Source organism: Drosophila miranda, chromosome XL (assembly GCF_003369915.1).
Source record: "Drosophila miranda strain MSH22 chromosome XL, D.miranda_PacBio2.1, whole genome shotgun sequence".
Taxonomy (NCBI): Eukaryota; Metazoa; Arthropoda; class Insecta; order Diptera; family Drosophilidae; genus Drosophila; species Drosophila miranda.
Window position 1 is genome coordinate 21,770,213 of NC_046673.1, and position 16,581 is coordinate 21,786,793.

General features: G+C 46.0%; 4 protein-coding genes across 7 annotated transcripts in view; 3 read left to right on the forward strand and 1 right to left on the reverse strand.

Annotated features, from left to right (window-relative positions):
• The first annotated feature begins 143 nt into the window (after positions 1-143).
• On the forward strand, positions 144-723 carry LOC108164531 (replication protein A 14 kDa subunit A). The gene is made up of 2 exons (XM_017300324.2): positions 144-486; positions 549-723. The coding sequence occupies exons 1-2, from the start codon at positions 247-249 to the stop codon at positions 648-650; spliced, it is 342 nt and encodes a 113-aa protein (XP_017155813.1). The 5' UTR covers positions 144-246; the 3' UTR covers positions 651-723.
• A 92-nt stretch (positions 724-815) lies between these two features.
• On the reverse strand, positions 816-3,932 carry LOC108164530 (ATP-binding cassette sub-family F member 1). Its single transcript, XM_017300323.2, has 3 exons — positions 3,824-3,932; positions 2,588-3,748; positions 816-2,501 (listed from the first exon to the last, which is right to left on the reverse strand). Exons 2-3 carry the CDS (start codon positions 3,744-3,746, stop codon positions 886-888), a joined length of 2,775 nt encoding a protein of 924 aa, XP_017155812.1. The 5' UTR covers positions 3,747-3,748; positions 3,824-3,932; the 3' UTR covers positions 816-885.
• A 258-nt stretch (positions 3,933-4,190) lies between these two features.
• Positions 4,191-9,169, forward strand: LOC108154407 (circadian locomoter output cycles protein kaput). The gene is made up of 2 exons (XM_017284681.2): positions 4,191-6,567; positions 6,632-9,169. The coding sequence occupies exons 1-2, from the start codon at positions 5,209-5,211 to the stop codon at positions 7,586-7,588; spliced, it is 2,316 nt and encodes a 771-aa protein (XP_017140170.1). The 5' UTR covers positions 4,191-5,208; the 3' UTR covers positions 7,589-9,169.
• Positions 9,170-10,351: 1,182 nt separating this feature from the next.
• The window catches only part of LOC108154386 (tyrosine-protein phosphatase 10D), a 55,395-nt gene continuing 49,165 nt past the window's right edge, over positions 10,352-16,581 (forward strand). Inside the window, exons 1-2 of one of the 4 annotated variants that reach the window (XM_017284653.2) lie at positions 10,352-10,775; positions 12,608-13,123. In XM_017284653.2, the coding sequence (XP_017140142.1) occupies positions 12,920-13,123 (204 nt within the window). In that variant the 5' untranslated portion in view covers positions 10,352-10,775; positions 12,608-12,919. The remainder of the gene's footprint in view (positions 10,776-12,607; positions 13,124-16,581) is intronic. The other 3 variants (XM_033388316.1, XM_017284661.2, XM_017284669.2) reach the window with 3 other exon arrangements.

A 16,581-nucleotide genomic window follows, 5' to 3' on the forward strand; every position in this document is an offset into this window, starting at 1 on the left:
CAATAATAGTAGTAGTAATTCTTCCTTCAGCTTTACTCAACAAAATTACCACGGTATATTTCACCTGAACTGCGCTGAAATTCTTCAAGATTCATAATTTTCGTGGAGGGTATTCATATACACACTGGTCGACAATGGGCTAATCGTTCTGCGCTGCCACCACTGGTCACACTGTTTGGCGCTCTTTCTTGTTGTCGCAGCAATTTTCGTTTGCTTGTAAAAAAAATCAAAAAATCAATCAAACAAATGATGGGACCCTTTGATCCACGCTCCATCATCAACGGCAGCATGATGAAACAGTTTGCCGGCCAGACCGTCAGCATTATGGTGCGCGTGGAGAGTGTCGCCGGGTCCACGCTGCTGGCCAATTCCACGGACAATCAAAAGCTGCGCATCAATCTGCCTACCGATCTGGATGCCGCCCAGGGTGCTTGGGTGGAGGTGATTGGAGTCCCCCATGGTGCCGATACCATACGCGCCAAGGAGGTGAGTCTCCCTCCCCGCTTGGACATGCTAATGGAATTTTCATGTGCCTTTTTTTCGTGCAGGTCATCGAATTCGGCGGAGAGGACATTGATTTTGATACCGATGGCTACAACGGCGCTGCACATCTAATGAACAATGTCAAATCGTTCTACCGCAGCGGCTGATCAGAGTCCTCCCTATAATTAATGTATTTTTCTTTGAATAAAATATAAGCATTTTTTTTGGTTTGTCTCACAATTTGTTAATTGTATATTATATATGGTATAAAAAGGCTAACTAGCGGATAATCCATTTAACAATGCGACATAATCAACAGAGAGGCCATAGCCATGGCCGGGGACTAGGCTTGAGACATTCGTTTGGGGGCGGAGAGGAGGGATGGTCGGGGGTTGGGGCCGCCTATTGCAGCACGGCTGCATTGGCCACCACACTGGGATTGTTGACGACCTCTCCGAGCGAAAGAAGCACCTCCTTGCGGTAGTCATCGAACTCGCCATCGATTTCGTTGATGGTCTGATCCTCGATCACGTACAGAGTGCAGCCCGTTTCGCGTATAAGTCGCTCGTCGTGGGAGACTATAATCACGCCGCCCTCGTACTCATTGATGGCCTCGGCCAACGCGTCAATACTCTCAATGTCCAGATTGTTGGTGGGCTCATCCAGGATGAGGACATCGGGTGCACTGAGGCACAGCTCGGCGAGGGCCACACGTGCCTTCTGGCCTCCCGAAAGATCCTTCATCTTGATGGTGTGCGCATGGCTCACCAAGCCAAAGGATCCCAGTGCCTTGCGCGCCTTCTCGTGTGCGAGATTGAAGAGTCGCTGCAGATATTCGGCAGCCGATTCCTCGGCCGTCAGATGCTCACCCGAATGCTGATCAAAGCGTCCCACATGCAGGCGATGGTTTTTTCGCTGCTCCCCCTGCTGGGGCTGCAGCTCGCCGAGCAGCAGCTTGAGGAACGTTGACTTGCCAACGCCATTCGGGCCGACAATGGCCACACGGCTGCTCAGATCGATGCCAAAGTCGGCCTTGATGAACAGCGGCTTGTGGCCGGCAAAAGCAAACGTAATGTTGTGCACACCCAGGATGGGGGGCTGCAGCTGCGAGGGCTCCGGGAAACGGAACTTGACAATGTACTCCTTGGGGCGGGCGAGCAGCTCCTGGGGGCCCTCATCCTCGTCCTTTTGCTGCTTTGTTTTGTTCTTCTCCTGCTTACGGGTGAGCGTCTCCTTTTGCTTCTTTTCGGCCGCCTTCTTCGACTGGCCGTGGGCCTTCAGCTCGCGCAAACGCTTCTCCTGCTTCTCGTACTCCTTGATCATCTCGCGGCGCTTCTGCACGTACATCTTCTTGAACATGGAATAGTTGCCCTTGTAGTACTGCAGCTTCTTCTGGTCCAAATGGATGATCTCGTTGCAGACATTGTCGAGGAAACTCTGGTCGTGGGAGACAATCAGCAGGGTCTTCTTCCAGCCCTGCAGATAGTTGTCCAGCCAGATGACGGCATTCAGATCCAAGTGATTTGTCGGCTCGTCCAGCATCAGCAGCGTGGGCTCCAGGTAGAGAGCCCTGGCCAGCGAGACACGCATCCGCCAGCCACCCGAGAACTTGTTTGTGGGACGATCCTGCATCTCCTTGCTAAACCCAAGACCTGCCAATATGCGGCGCGCCCTGGCCTCGGCGGAGTATGCGCCAATGGCCTTCAGCTCTGCAAAGCTATCGTTCAGCTCCTCCTGGACGCTCATGTCGCCGTTGGCGAACTGTTTCTCCAGCTCTTCGCTTTTCTTTAGCGTCTGAGTGCGACGCGTATCGGCCTCCAGGATCGTCTCGATGGCCGTCTTGTCGGTGGCCACCACCTCCTGCTCGCAGAGCAGCACATCAATGTTGGGCGGTATGGCAAAGGCACGTGTGGCTATGTGACGCAGCAGCGTTGTTTTGCCATGTCCATTGGGGCCCACCAGGCCATAGCGGCGGCCATGGGCAATCAGTAGATTCGCATTCACAAACAGATCGTTGCCTGAAAGACAGACAGAGAGAGATAGAGAGATAGAAATCAGCAATGGGATCACAATATCAATAGGAAACCTTCGAATGATGACTCACCCTTTGCTGATATTGTGAAATTCTCAATTTTTATATCCACAGCATGCTCGAGGGCCACCTGCTGGCCGGCGGTCTTTTGCACCTGCGACATGGTAAAGTTGTTATCCAGATCCGAGTGGCCAGCACCGCCTTTCTTGGTCATCAGCTCCATTTGGCGCTCGTATTCCTGCTGTTTCTTTTGTTTTTTCTTCTCCTTGTGCGTGAGCTTTTTCTCCTTGGCCTCCGAAGGCTCTTCGCTGGATTTGCGTGTGGCCTCCGCCTCCGCCTCCTCTTCCGACTCGTCCTGCACCTTGGTCTCAGGCTCTGGCTCCGGTTCGGGCTCCGCCTTAGTGACGGGTGGAGCCTCCACCACATCGGGTTCCTTGAGTGAAACGGCAGCTATTTTTTCGCTGAGTATCTCACCGACTTTCTCTTCTTTCACTTCTTTTTCGGGCTCATCCTCGAGCTTCTCTTCGTCCTCGCTGATGGACAATTTCCTCGGCTGCTTCTTGCTGGATTTTTTGGCTGCTGGTGGAGGCTCCTCCACCGCATCCTCTAGATCATCCTCCTCGTCATCGCTCATGGCAAATTTGTTCTTTTGCTGTTGCTTTTTCTTGGACTTCTTGGCCGAGGGCTTGGCTATCATCTGAGGCGCCTCCTCCTCGTCATCGTCGTCCTCCTCCAGCTGAAGGTCGTGCTCCTCCTCATCGTCACTGAAGTCATCGGCAGCCTTCTTCTTATTCTTTTTATTCTTCTTGCCCTGTGGCTGCTTTTTGGCCGCGGTCTTGGCGACAGGAGCCGCCGCCGCCGCATCCTCGTCATCGTCCTCATCATCATTGGCCAATGGCGGAGGAGCACCCTTCACTGGCTTCTCATCCTCATCGCTCCAGTCGTCGTTCTTCTTGCCCTTCTTACCCTTCATTGCGACCTTCTTCGGCTGCTGCTGCTGGCGGCTCTGATTGGAGGAGGCCACACTTTCCAGATCCTCGGCATCCCTGTTGTTGCCGCCGCTCGCCTTGGAAGGCAGCTGCTCCTCGTCGCTGGAGTCGCCACCGCCACGTTTACCCTTCTTGCCACCTTTCTTGTTAGGCTGCTTTTTCTCGTGGACGACCACTTTCTCGGGCTGCTGCTCGTCGTCGTCATCGAAGCGCTCCTTCTTCTTTCCCTTGGCCTTAGACATATCTGTGGGAAAGTGGTTGGCTGGCTTAGTCTCGTAACAAGGATTGAATAAACGAAAGGGACCACAATCACGCTTACTTTAGGAAATCCAAAGCTTCGTTGATGTTTCAGAGATTTCACGTGCACAGCTGGCAGTATGGTGGCCTTATTGATAAAATATACTGTCTAACCCTCAGAAATATACCGTCTCATTTTAAAAATATATCGTAAATATACTGACTCAATAATTCAAGTTCTATATTTCTCGATTTGTATATTCCGTGGAATATTACTAGCTATATAAAACATTTAGCCATGCTCACATAATTTTATACGATTGATGAACCAATTTTCTACTTGATTGGCTTAATTTAAATAATTGCTTTTATTGCATTTCTATATACCGTTGAAAATGAAATTTAATATACCGATTACCGATACCGATTAAGGCAGTGCAGTTTCGCAAAACATATCGCATGTCATCGATCGATATATCGATACGCAACCACAAATGTCGTCGTGCGCTACATAATTGTTTAATAAACAATTAATCACTTAATATAAACAAAACTAGTGCGAATAGTGGTATATGTGTGATGTAAAAATAAACGCAGCTCAAATTGCCATACGAGAGAGATAGCGAGAGCACAGCAAAGCAGCACTTACCTCACTCACCTACGACGATCCGCAACAACAAAAACAACAAACATAATATTAACAGCAGAAGAAACAACAACAATAACAAAAAAAACAACGTAAATTTGCAACGCAATCAGAAATACAACAAAAACTAGAAAAAAACTAACAAATAAATAAATTAAAAATAACAACAACAATACGAAAAAAGCGGAAAAATACGGAAAAAGAATAATTCTCAGCTGAGGCAAATAAACAGTAATAAAAAAAAAAACCCAAAAAAAAGAGAAAACATATGTACAACGTTGCGTGAGAGAGTGACTTTTGATGGTGTGCGCGCGCGACAGTGCGAGCGAGCGAGAGCGAGAGAGGGTCGTAGGCAAAGGTGGTTAGCCATAACAAAAACAACAACAAGAACAACAGCAGCAGCAACAACATCACGACAGCATAAGCGAGACCTTGAAAACTTTAAAGAAAAGCAAAAATATATATATGTATGTATATATGTATATTTATATCAAATATTAAAAACTAATAGAAGAGCAAACATCGTGAGAGAGAAAGAGAGAGCCAGCCAGCAGCAGCACTAGCAGCAGCAGCAGCAGCACTAGCAGTACCAGTGGAAGTAGGGAGTGCGAGTGCGAGTGAGAGAACACTCCCCATCCTGTTATGGAGAGTGACGATTTCCATTTTCCGCAAGGCGCCAATTAGCGAAGGGGAACGGGTAACGGGTAACGGTGGAAAACCATAAGAACGTTTCAATCAAAAGCAAGGCAAAAACAATTTACCCCCACACACACATACACACCACCACCAGAACACACACACACAAACTAGTAACGTGCGCAATGGCCGCAGCAGAGACAGCAACAGCCGCTGCCGCCGTAGACGTCGCAGCAGCAGCCGTGGGCTCCGGCTCAGGAGCGGCGGCGGCTGCCTCGGAGGCAGCCAATGGCCGAGAGGCCCGAAATCTGGCCGAAAAGCAGCGCCGGGACAAACTCAATGCCAGCATCCAGGAGCTGGCCACCATGGTGCCACATGCAGCCGAATCCTCGCGCCGCCTAGACAAGACGGCCGTCCTGCGCTTCGCCACCCACGGCCTCCGGCTGCAGTATGTGTTCGGAAAGTCGGCCACACGGCGTCGGAGGATACTCTGCCTGAAGGGTGTGTCGTCGCAGGAGTCGAGCAGCGGCAGTCCAGCGGCGGCCGGCCCACAGAATCCCAGTCTCCATCTGACGGACACACTGATGCAGCTGCTCGACAGCTGCTTCATTACCATCACCTGCAATGGCCAGATCGTGCTGGTCTCCTCCAGCGTGGAGCAGCTGCTGGGCCATTGCCAGTCGGATCTGTATGGGCAGAATCTGCTGCAGATCACGCATCCGGATGACCAGGCCCTGCTCCGACAGCAGCTCATTCCACGCGACATCGAAACGCTGTTCTATCAACAGCGCCAGACGACGCATTCGCAGAAACGACAGCCGCAGCAGCAGCACCGCTCGACGTCCACATCGGTCTCCGTTTCGGACAGCGATGTGGAGGAGGATGCCGACGAGGAGGCGGACCCGGAGAACGAGGATATGCCAGCGGATGACAAAGACGACTGCGAAGAGCTCTACCCGCGTCGCAGCCCCAGCCCCCGTACCATTGCCCATCTGGCGGCCATCGACGAGAGGCTACGCTCGGACCGGCGCTGCTTCACCATTCGTGTGGCACGCGCCTCCACCCGCGCCGAGGCGACCCGCCAGTACGAGCTGGTGAAGATCGACGGCTGCTTTCGGCGCAGCGACTCCTCGCTGACGGGCGGGGCGGCCGCCAATTATCCAATTGTCTCGCAGCTGATCCGAAGGTCGCGCAACAACAATATGCTGGCAGCGGCCGCAGCAGCAGCGGCGGCAGCGGCCGAGGCGACGGCAGCAGCAGCAGCGGCTGCCATCACCGGTTGCCTGCCCCAGCACGATGCCATTGCCCAGGCGGCACTGCATGGCATCAGTGGCAACGACATCGTCCTGGTGGCCATGGCCCGTGTGCTGCGCGAGGATCGAGTCCGGGCAGAGTCGCCCGAGTGCGAGGACTTCGGCTCCAGTCTGCTCTACCGCCAGCCGGAACCGTACCAGCTGGAGTATCGGACGCGGCACCTCATCGACGGCAGCATCATTGACTGTGATCAAAGGATTGGCCTGGTGGCGGGCTACATGAAGGATGAGGTAATGTGCCACCCCACCAAACCCCCAAAAATCCCACCAAACCAGCCACTCTTTTGTTTTGCAGGTGCGAAATCTCAGTCCCTTCTGCTTCATGCATCTGGACGATGTCCGCTGGGTGATTGTGGCTCTGCGGCAGATGTACGACTGCAACAGCGACTACGGCGAGAGCTGCTACCGTCTGCTGTCGCGCAATGGGCGCTTCATCTACCTGCATACGAAGGGATTTCTGGAGATCGATCGCGGCAGCAACAAGGTGCACTCATTCCTGTGCGTCAATACGTTGCTGGACGAGGAGGCCGGACGGCAGAAGGTGCAGGAGATGAAGAACAAGTTCTCGACCATCATCAAGGCGGACGTGCCGACACAGAGCAGCAGTCCGGATCTGCCCGCCTCCCAGGCGCCCCAACAGCTGGAACGGATTGTCCTGTACCTCATTGAGAATCTGCAAAAGAGCGTGGAGTCCGAGTCCGGGGGTGTGCAGCCGATGGATACCAGCATGCTGGACGATGGCTACAGCTCACCGGCCTCCTCGACAGCCACCATGCTCACCCTGGAGGAGATGGCCCCATCGCCCACACAGTCCCAGTCGCAGAACCAGTTGGCCCTGGTGCCGCCAGCACCCAGTTCTGTAAAGAATTCCATCTCCAAGTCGGTGAGTGTGGTCAATGTGACGGCTGCCCGCAAGTTTCTCTATCAGCGGGAGCAGCAGGAGCAGCTGCAGCGCGAGCAAACCGGCACTGGGGTCATTCGACAGCTGAGCAGCTGTTTAAGCGAGACGGAAACCAGCTCGATGCTCTCACCCGCCAGCAGTGTCAGCGGTGATATACCGGATACCCCCGATCCCAATAGCAATACTCCGCCTCCACCCCACCTCCATCTGCAATCCCATACTCATCCTCAGACCCAGTCCCAGTCCCAGTCCCAGTCCGCTGTTCAGGCGAGGCCCAGTGTGCTACACAAGTCACCGGCAACGCCCACAACCACACAGCTGAGGGCGGCATTGACGAGTGCGCTGCAATGACCAGACGGATGAGGTGGTGGAGGAGCAAGACGCAGGAGGAGGAGGCGACGGTGGCAGCCAAGGAAGATCCATGTCCAGTGTTGTGAAATGCTTGTTTGCCTTCCAAGTGAAAAGAAAAACTTTGTTAGCATCGTTATGTAATAAATAGAATAGTGTATATATGTATGCATGAATGCGTGAGTGTGTGTGTGTGTGTGCGTCCAGTGTTCGGGTCCACGAATCCTCGCTCCCTCCCCTCCACCACCCAATATCTACTCATTAACAGTTAGAACATCGATTTGATGCCAATCGATCGGAGCCTATCGCTATCGCATCAATCATACCACCCAAACACCCACCCACCCACACACAGCCCAGTCCAGTCCAGTCATCCATCCGTTTCACTCTAACCCACGTCCGAAGCCCGGCTTCAGAGAGATGTCAAAGCAATACTCATCCGAACACTGAGAGAGTGAGAGATAGAGAGAGCGAGAGAACGAACAGGTGTTGACGGTGTGCGGAGCGATCAGCCAGTGGGGCAGAGAGAGAAAGATAGAGAGGATTACAGTGAAATATCCCTGTTTAGGAACAGTCTGCCATGGAAGCCATACAAAAAGCAGGAGGGAAGGCGCGTTACAAACATATGGTCCAAATCTATATGCCGGAGCCATAGTATTTCCTATGGAGAATTTCACTAGTATGCATATCTCTCTCAAAATTTGAGTCTTGTTTTCAAGTTCATTATCTCGACAATTGGACAACATTGAATGCTTATAAAGCAATATAATCAATTCATTTGTAATTTCCAATGTTTCGATCAAATGTTGCGTTAGTGAAATTGAGACCAAGGCTGATTTTCGTACTCCCCCCTCCCCCATTCATTATCAAAGCCTTTGCCATTGTCCTTGACGCAGAGAGAGAGAGAGAAAGAGTGTTCTTATCAGATATGGGCTGTTTTTCGTTTGTTTGTTTTGTTCTTTTTTTTTTTTTTTTGGAAGAGTTTAGTTGGTGAGTGTGGGGGGTGGGGGGAAGGGAGGGAGGGGGATTGTCACAGCCACGTTTATTGTTTTTATTTGATTTTGTGAGTGTGTCTTTTTTATAGCGAAATTCAATGTTTATAGTTATTCTTATATAATACCTTGCATCCATAATTTGTACTAAATATTTTTTTGCGTAGCTCAATTTATTTGTTTAATCATTTTTTTTGATTACTTCTATTTTAGAGCGTTTCGTTTTGTCTAGTGCGTAATTGTAATGTTCATTGAAAATGCGAATCGTACGATCCCTTGGGTACGGAACGGAGTTGTGCTCTTTAAACACTTTTCGGTTTCAAAAAAACATACTTAAATATTAATATTAATTTTGTTCTTGTTTTTTTTTGTTTGGTTGCGCTGTCGTAATTGGTTTTGTCGAAATAATTGTAAAACGTATCGGAACGGTGAAAATCGATGTAATATTATTGTGTAATGTTTTTTTTTTTTTAGGAACTTTGCTAAATTCTAGCAATTAAAGCATAGCCCGTATTTAACAATAATTATTCATAATTACCATAAACAACAGTTCACACAAATGAGTGTGTGTTAATAAACAATAAATTATAAATATATGCGACTTTTTACTCTTTTTTTTTCGTTTTCTATTTGAATTATCTCAAAGCCCGCCACGAAACATCGCAATGTATAGATACCAGCCGTCGAGAAAGCAACTCTGAGCGGGGTGAGCTTGCGCAGTTGATTGATGCGTGTGTCTGAAGAGCACAACTATTCCACATATGAAATCTGAGTTGGCGTGTGGCAACCGTTTGAAATTTAAAGTCGAACGGGCTTTCAGTTCTTTTCTCCGTATCAAAGTTGTAAACCAAATTAGCTTTATTGCCAGAATAGGGTTCGATTCACTGGCAGCACCACTGCTCTCGCAATATAGTTACACACAAATACAGCTGTTTCCTCATGCCATAATCCTATGAAAACGTTATAAACCTTTGCTTTTAAAACCAAGACCCGGCGCGCCAATAAACATGCATCGTTGTCTTTTTTCAAACAAATATCGATCAGCCAATCAACACACATGGTAGAATAATAAAAGGTCGGGAACAACACGCTCTTTAACACGCTGATTTAATATAAGCTATACTAGAACAACATGCCAATTATTTGTATTTTGATGTTACATATTTCACCACAACAAAAAGGAACGAAAAGTATAGAAAACAAAACAAGACATATTAAATAAGACGCGAAATACAGCCAATACACCACCTTGTATTATATCATCATGGAAGGCACCAATATCATCCCGGCAACATAAACATCATGCTATCCGAACCTCATCTTAGACTCTGATATGCCATAAACGCTTTCAGCATGTTGAAAAATGGGTGAGCTCATATTTGAAACGCAAAAACAAGTAAAAACGCTCTCTTTGGTCTGTGGAAAGGTATGAACAACAGGCGAAAACAGCGAAGGGAAATTTCATGGCTCGTACTAACCTCACCTCACCGTGCTTGATCAAGAATATGCTATGAGGACGGACTTTTTGCTTGCTGCATGGTATGTTAGGCAGATGTGGTAGATTTTACCTTGCATGCATTGCACTTTCTGGACCGTTTTCCCTGTTGTCCATACCCCATTTTTCGCTAGAAATTTCCCATTGGGGAAATTTTATAAACTTCCTTCCATGATATGTTATGAAAAAGGGTGGATTTTACCTAGCACGCGTTGCATTTTCTAGGCCGTCTTGCTTGCTGTCCATACCCTCTTTTTCACAACAAGTTCCCAGCGGGCGGATTTGAATGAAACGGCCTTGCAGCCCCCCAAATGTGAACATGAATGAACGGGCCGCGGACATGGAAGCACAGAAATAGTGTCGAATTTTTTCTAAATTTCTGCTGTTACCGCCGTTGTTGTCGTCGTCGTCCCGTCCGTCCCCTCGCCGACTCTGACGTTGTTTATGCCAGTGTATGTGTGCGCGCGCGTTGCGTCTGTGTGTGTTCGTGTTGGTACGTTTTTTTGTTGTTATTTTCTTCTTCGTCTTCAACGGTTTACCACAGAAATGTTTTGAACGCGAAAATGTACAAAAAATGTTGTTCAACTAATATTGGTGTGTGTGTTTGTTGAATCCCAAGATGTCGCGAGAGGGTTAAGACAACCTGGTTTTTTGGCCCGTTAATACATGAATCATTTGTTGTTGTTGTTGCGCATTGGAAAATGTAAGAAACGAAACGAAACGCTGAATTAAGCTTAAAGTAAAAGCAGAAATTGAGAGTTGTTTTCTTTTTTTTTTGTTGGTTCAGACTGGTATGTGTGTGTGCGGTCTACAGTGCGTCGCAGCAGCGGCAACAACAAAAACAGAAGTAGCGACACCTACGCAACCCGGCGGCAGTCGTTTTTTGGCATGCCGTTGCTTTCTCTCGCGCCCACCCTCGCCCTGCCCCCCCTCTCTCACTGCCATTTGCCCAGCATCCATCCTCATCCTCCTCCGCCTGCACACCTTCTCCTCACCCACAACCAGCGTGTTTTTAGCAATTGTCTTTTCCTCTCTTTTTCTCTGTGTTCCATTAGTTGTGTGTGTGTGTGTGCGTGCGTGTGTGTGTGCTTGAATTTGAATGAAAATTTCTCCACTTCCTGTCTCTCGTGGTTGTTTTTGTTGTTTTTTGGTAATTGAAGAAATGCCGAAAGCACAGTCCATGAACTTTTTATGAATGATAAATAATCCATAATAATGCAGAAACTTGTCTGTCTCCTCCGGTTCTGTCTGTCCCACATTCAGGTGGAGGAACAGCGGCACAAGAGAGATGATTCGGGAGATACTCTTTGCAGATCTCGTCGGAAGCCCTTAGGGATTTAGGAAGGGTTCCATTGAAGTTCCATAGTTTTAGTAGGTTTATAGTTCCTGTAGATGCTATTCCTCTTGAAAAAAACATTATACCTCGTGCAGAGCGAGAGAGCACACAACTAAAACTTGTTTTAGTTTTTTATTTTAATGAGCTTTTGTAGGTAGATTTTTATTTTTGTTTTTCACTGCACTTCATAGCTGAACAAAGCCCGCCAGCTCTCCCTCTCCATCTGTCTCTCTTTGTGGCTCCCCGCTAGAGATCCCAAAGATCAATCAGTGCCGTAATCAATGCAATCTTCCATCTCTGGCAATGCCATCTCAAGCTGCTCTCTTTCCCTCGCTCTCTCTCTCTATCTCTCTGTGTGTCGGCTCTCAGCAGAAAACTTAAGTTGAAGGTCTTTTTGGTGTTGTTTTTTTTTTTAGCATGGCGACAACAACCACAAAAAAAAAACCTAAACACGACCCTAGGCCACACTTCACAAAACGAAGGAAAGGAAAAGACCTGATTTTGAGGCAAATCGAAGACGAAGATACCCTGCACAGATCAGACGATTTAGGTCAAATGCAAAATGGGGTATTTAATAGTTATAAACTAACTAATTGCGGTATTAAGTGTGGGCGCTTAGAAAGCCAACAGAAACGTTCATTTTTTGGATACAAAAAACAAGTCTTTTGATTTTTTTACTCTTTACAAAAATTACTTCTTGAGTGATCCCCAAGCTGTGGCTCCAAATCATGTGACCCTCTTTGGGCCTGCAAAGTGTATACCCTTGCAAAACTGGTTTTTGCTTTTAGTGTTTTAATTATTTGTTTATTTTATTTATACTTGTGTGTTTCCTTTTTTATTTTGCATTTAAATATTTCATAAAAGCAAAGCTTTCGCTGACGTCAGCCAAAGACTGAAGGTGTTTCTGGGCGAGGGGCGGTGGTGGCTGTAGGATGGTGCGTGCACTTCAATTAACGACTATGTATTTCTGTGTGCAAAAAGGGGGTGGAGGGTATTCTACACACACGCACAAGCACAAACACTGAGAGAGAGAGAGAGAGAGAGCGAGATCTGATCGTAAGGCGAAAGCTTGGCAACCGTAACCAAAGCAAATCAAAGCTCAGCTCGAAAACTTCTGTTTTTTCTTCTCTCTTTTGCTTTCGCGCTCGCGCTCACGCTCTCCCTGTACCATTACCTCATTGGAAGCCTCTCTTTTGCAGACAGCCCCCGAAAAAGCCATCGAATTTCAAACCAAACCAAAAAATCAACTAAAAACGAAAGAAATTCCTTAAATGATGCATTTAATAAAAGTAAAAACTAAACTCGTGCTGAAAATGCCAAAAATTGAAAGAAACTAAGAAACGAAACAATTCAGAGTGTAAACAAAAGCAACAGAAACAACAAACAGCTACCAGCTACCGAGAGAGCGAGAGAGAGAGAGAGAGAGAGAGAGAGAGAGAGAGAGAGAGCCACACACAGAAGAGAAGCGACAGACAGCAGCAACAACAAAAAGCCAAAACGACGGCCACAAAATGTTGTACCAGCTAAGCAAAGCAACAACTAGAATTCGACTCAAAAGGCAAAAAACAACACAAAAACAACAACAGCAGCAACAGCAGAAACACCAACGTGCAACAGCAGCAACAACAACAACAACAACAACAACAACCAGAAAAGCCGTTGAACAACATTTATGGCTATGGAGTTTAGCATTTCTGGCAGCATTTATCATTCAGGTAAGACATACCATACGATTGCAGAAGAGAGCGAGAGAATTCTTCAACAAATCTACAGATAAATTCCGCACTGCAGGGGGGGTTTCAAAAAGTCAATCAGAAAAGATAGCAAAAATCTTAAGATTTTTGTAAAAAGCACTATTGTTTTTTCCTGGGGTTTGAAAAAGATATAAAGAAGAAACTAGTGCCTCTCATTTCTTGGTTTGTTCAGATCTATAGAGTCTTGAGTCATATCATTTATATCCAAAACCACACAAAAATCCATCAGTAAAAGATATTTAAAAATGGTATACCTATTCTCTCAAAGAAGTTCAGAAGTTGGAAGCCTTGAAATACAAAATAATTGAAACCGCATATTTTCTTCGTATTTTCCAAAATTTTCTTCCATGAATATATATTTTTTTCTGTTTCATTATTATGATGGAAAGCGTATAAAGTATTGTATAGAAATATAGCAAAACAAAAAGATTCCAAAATTTGTATATAGGCAAAATTGTTTAGGCCTAAAAAAAATAGAACATTTTTGTTCTTATCTTGTTTAAAAATGGTTGAAATGGAAATATAAAAGTAAAAATTCATAAACAAAAGACAAAATAAGATATAAAAGAACTATTCCTGCGGATCACAATTTGTTTGTTGTTTTTATTGAACGGATATTGAAAGAAAGACATATCCGAAATAAAAAAAAACAAGGTAAATTGTACAGCATTATTCGATGAATGTTTGCCTGAGAAGAACAAATTCACATGCTGCCAATGGAACGAAATGGAGTGAACCAAAGGTGGCCCATTCGCTTATGGAAACTTTAAACAACACTCAACATTCGATGAATGCTCTATTGAATTGTCTATCTGTTAAAGTCTATCTTATTGCAGCCTAAGATGCATCCCAAATTACAGTTAATAGTTATAGCCAGAGCAGCAAAAGGTTTCCGAGCTATGAATACTGGATATTGGTTCTGGACAAACCACTCTCATTCTCAATCTTCGTAGAGGTCTTCTTTGAGGTCTTCTTTGAAATCCGCGATTGTCAAACTTGTTTTCTATGGATTTGCATATCACATAAATACATTTATTTAATTAACTTTCAAATTGTTCAAGAAACAGTGTTTTTACGACAAAAACAAAACAAAAAACGAAAAGACAACATTGTATGAAAACAACAGTTATCTATGGGAGTGGAGTGGAGTGGAGTGATGTATGATTGTCCCTGTCTCTCCTTCGCTCTCACAGCCTCCTCCTCCTCCTCTGCCGCTGCCGCTGTTGGCACTCGGTGTGCGTCTCTCTGTGTCACTGTTTCCCATGTTAATTAAATTCAATTATTTCGCATCGTGTTTTTGGTTTCTCTCCGCTCCGCTCCGCTCCGCACACACCCGCATATCCGCATGCAAAGCTTTTGCGTTGGCCTTGAAGACAGAGAGAGCGAGAGAGACATTAATCAGCATTCTTGCATTCTCTCACACTCGTCTAAAGCAGCGCAAGAAGAGACAAGGCGAGAGAAAGAAGACTGTTAAATGGCTTGGAAATCCATTGTATCCTGCAGAAAAAGTGATATTTTAGGAAAGGAAAGGGTATTTTTGAAATCGTAGGCTTATAAATGCCACAGAGACACAAAGAAGAAAAACTCTTTGGCAGAGAGATGGAGTGGAGTCCCAATTAGTGACAAGGATTCCATGGACTCAATATTCAGTTTCTACGATATATGGAACATTTTTCACTGTATTTACGGCAGGGGTGGGGTGTGGATCGGCTTTGGATCGGCTTTTCCATGGAACTGCCACGATTGAGGGTTTTACGGAAATACGAATTGTTTGTAGATCCTCTACATACTCGATATCTATCGGCTATACCCAAATGTCGTCTTTCGAATCATGTAAAAATCGTGCATTTCTTATTTGTGTTCCTATTGGAATATCATTTTGTTTTTGTACTCCTTTCCAATTGATTTTTTTCGTGTTGTCTCGATGAATTATTTCCATTTTCCATTTTTATTGGGCAACGTTTGAAGATCATGTCTAAGCCCCAAAGGTGTCCCCCTATTTTCGGTAAATAAATACCCCGAGACGTGACTTTTCCGAGTACACATTTTTCCCTCCAACTAAATAATTTTTTTTGCATGTGACTTTATGTCGGAGTATTTAAGAGAAATAAACAAAAACAACTCAAGCTAAAACAAAAAAAAAAAAACATAAAATGCTAGAACGTTGGAATGGCGTTTGAGTGGGATCCCTTCTTGTCGATCGAACTTTCAATTGAAATCGATTCCAAAAAGCAACAGGTTTCTGTTACAAAAAAAAAAGGGAGTGGGGTGCCCAACCTACACCCCCCCTACCCACCCCCACGGTGTCACGTTACGCGTCAACGAATTTGTCATTTGTCAACAAAAATGTGAATCTTTGGAGCCAAGCCCTGACCAACAGACGACCGGATCTCACATTCGATTGATGTAAAAATACCAGAGTAATAGGGGGAGCAGGGGGCCCCCTTTGTAGACAATAAAAAATAGTTAACCCCCTGAAACGTGCAAAACGAGCAACCGATTGGGGAATGGAATGTAATTTCTTGATGCATTTTCCTCGATACAGCACGAAAAATCAATTGGAAAGTTAAGTGGATAATTCTATAGATGATATTTCCAACAGAAATTATATATATATAGATGTATACTCGATTCTATAGCAGACTTTCGTGTGGCAATTCCAAAGAGAATCAGAAAAAGACCCACACAAGATGATTTAATAAATATTTTTGATATATACTCGACTGTACTCTGAAACTGAATATAAATCCAGAAAAGACTCCCATACCAAGCAGATGGATGCCGCCACGCCCCACGCCTCCCGTAAATGAAGCACAAAATGAGGCTTAAAGAAAAACAATTATCATGGCAGCAAGGTCGAGCGGAGGGAGGGGGAAGGGTCCAATGCTGGGGCAATTAAATGCAGGGGCACAAATCCTCAGATGCCGCAGTTGCAGATAAGACAGACCGCACCGCACCGCACCCATTCGGTGGCACGTGGCACAACCGTAGCTAAAAACTCTGATGAAACGAAGGAGAAGGGGAATGGGGACAAGAATGAATGAAGAGAAGAGAAGGATAACAGAATTAGAGTTCGAAAAACACTCAAATGCAACCCTGAAAAAGTGCAGATTAAAAACCTCTTGTGGAATGTCTAATTAAATCATTATGTGAATCAATAATTCATATTTGAGTGGCACCAATCGCGGACTGAATGAGTCATCTCAAGGAATGCGTGAATCAAAAGTGAATGGCCCTCGAAAGCGACCTTTAGAAGGAGTTCCTGAGAAGTTCTGTTAAAAAAATGCTCAAGAAATGGGAACCAAATATTGAAACCCATAGAAATCCCACATTCCCCACCCATGAACTCGCAAACGCCAGATCTGTGCAGAAAATTCTCTAAAAATAGTATCTCCCGACAGCAAATTTGTTGATGCTCC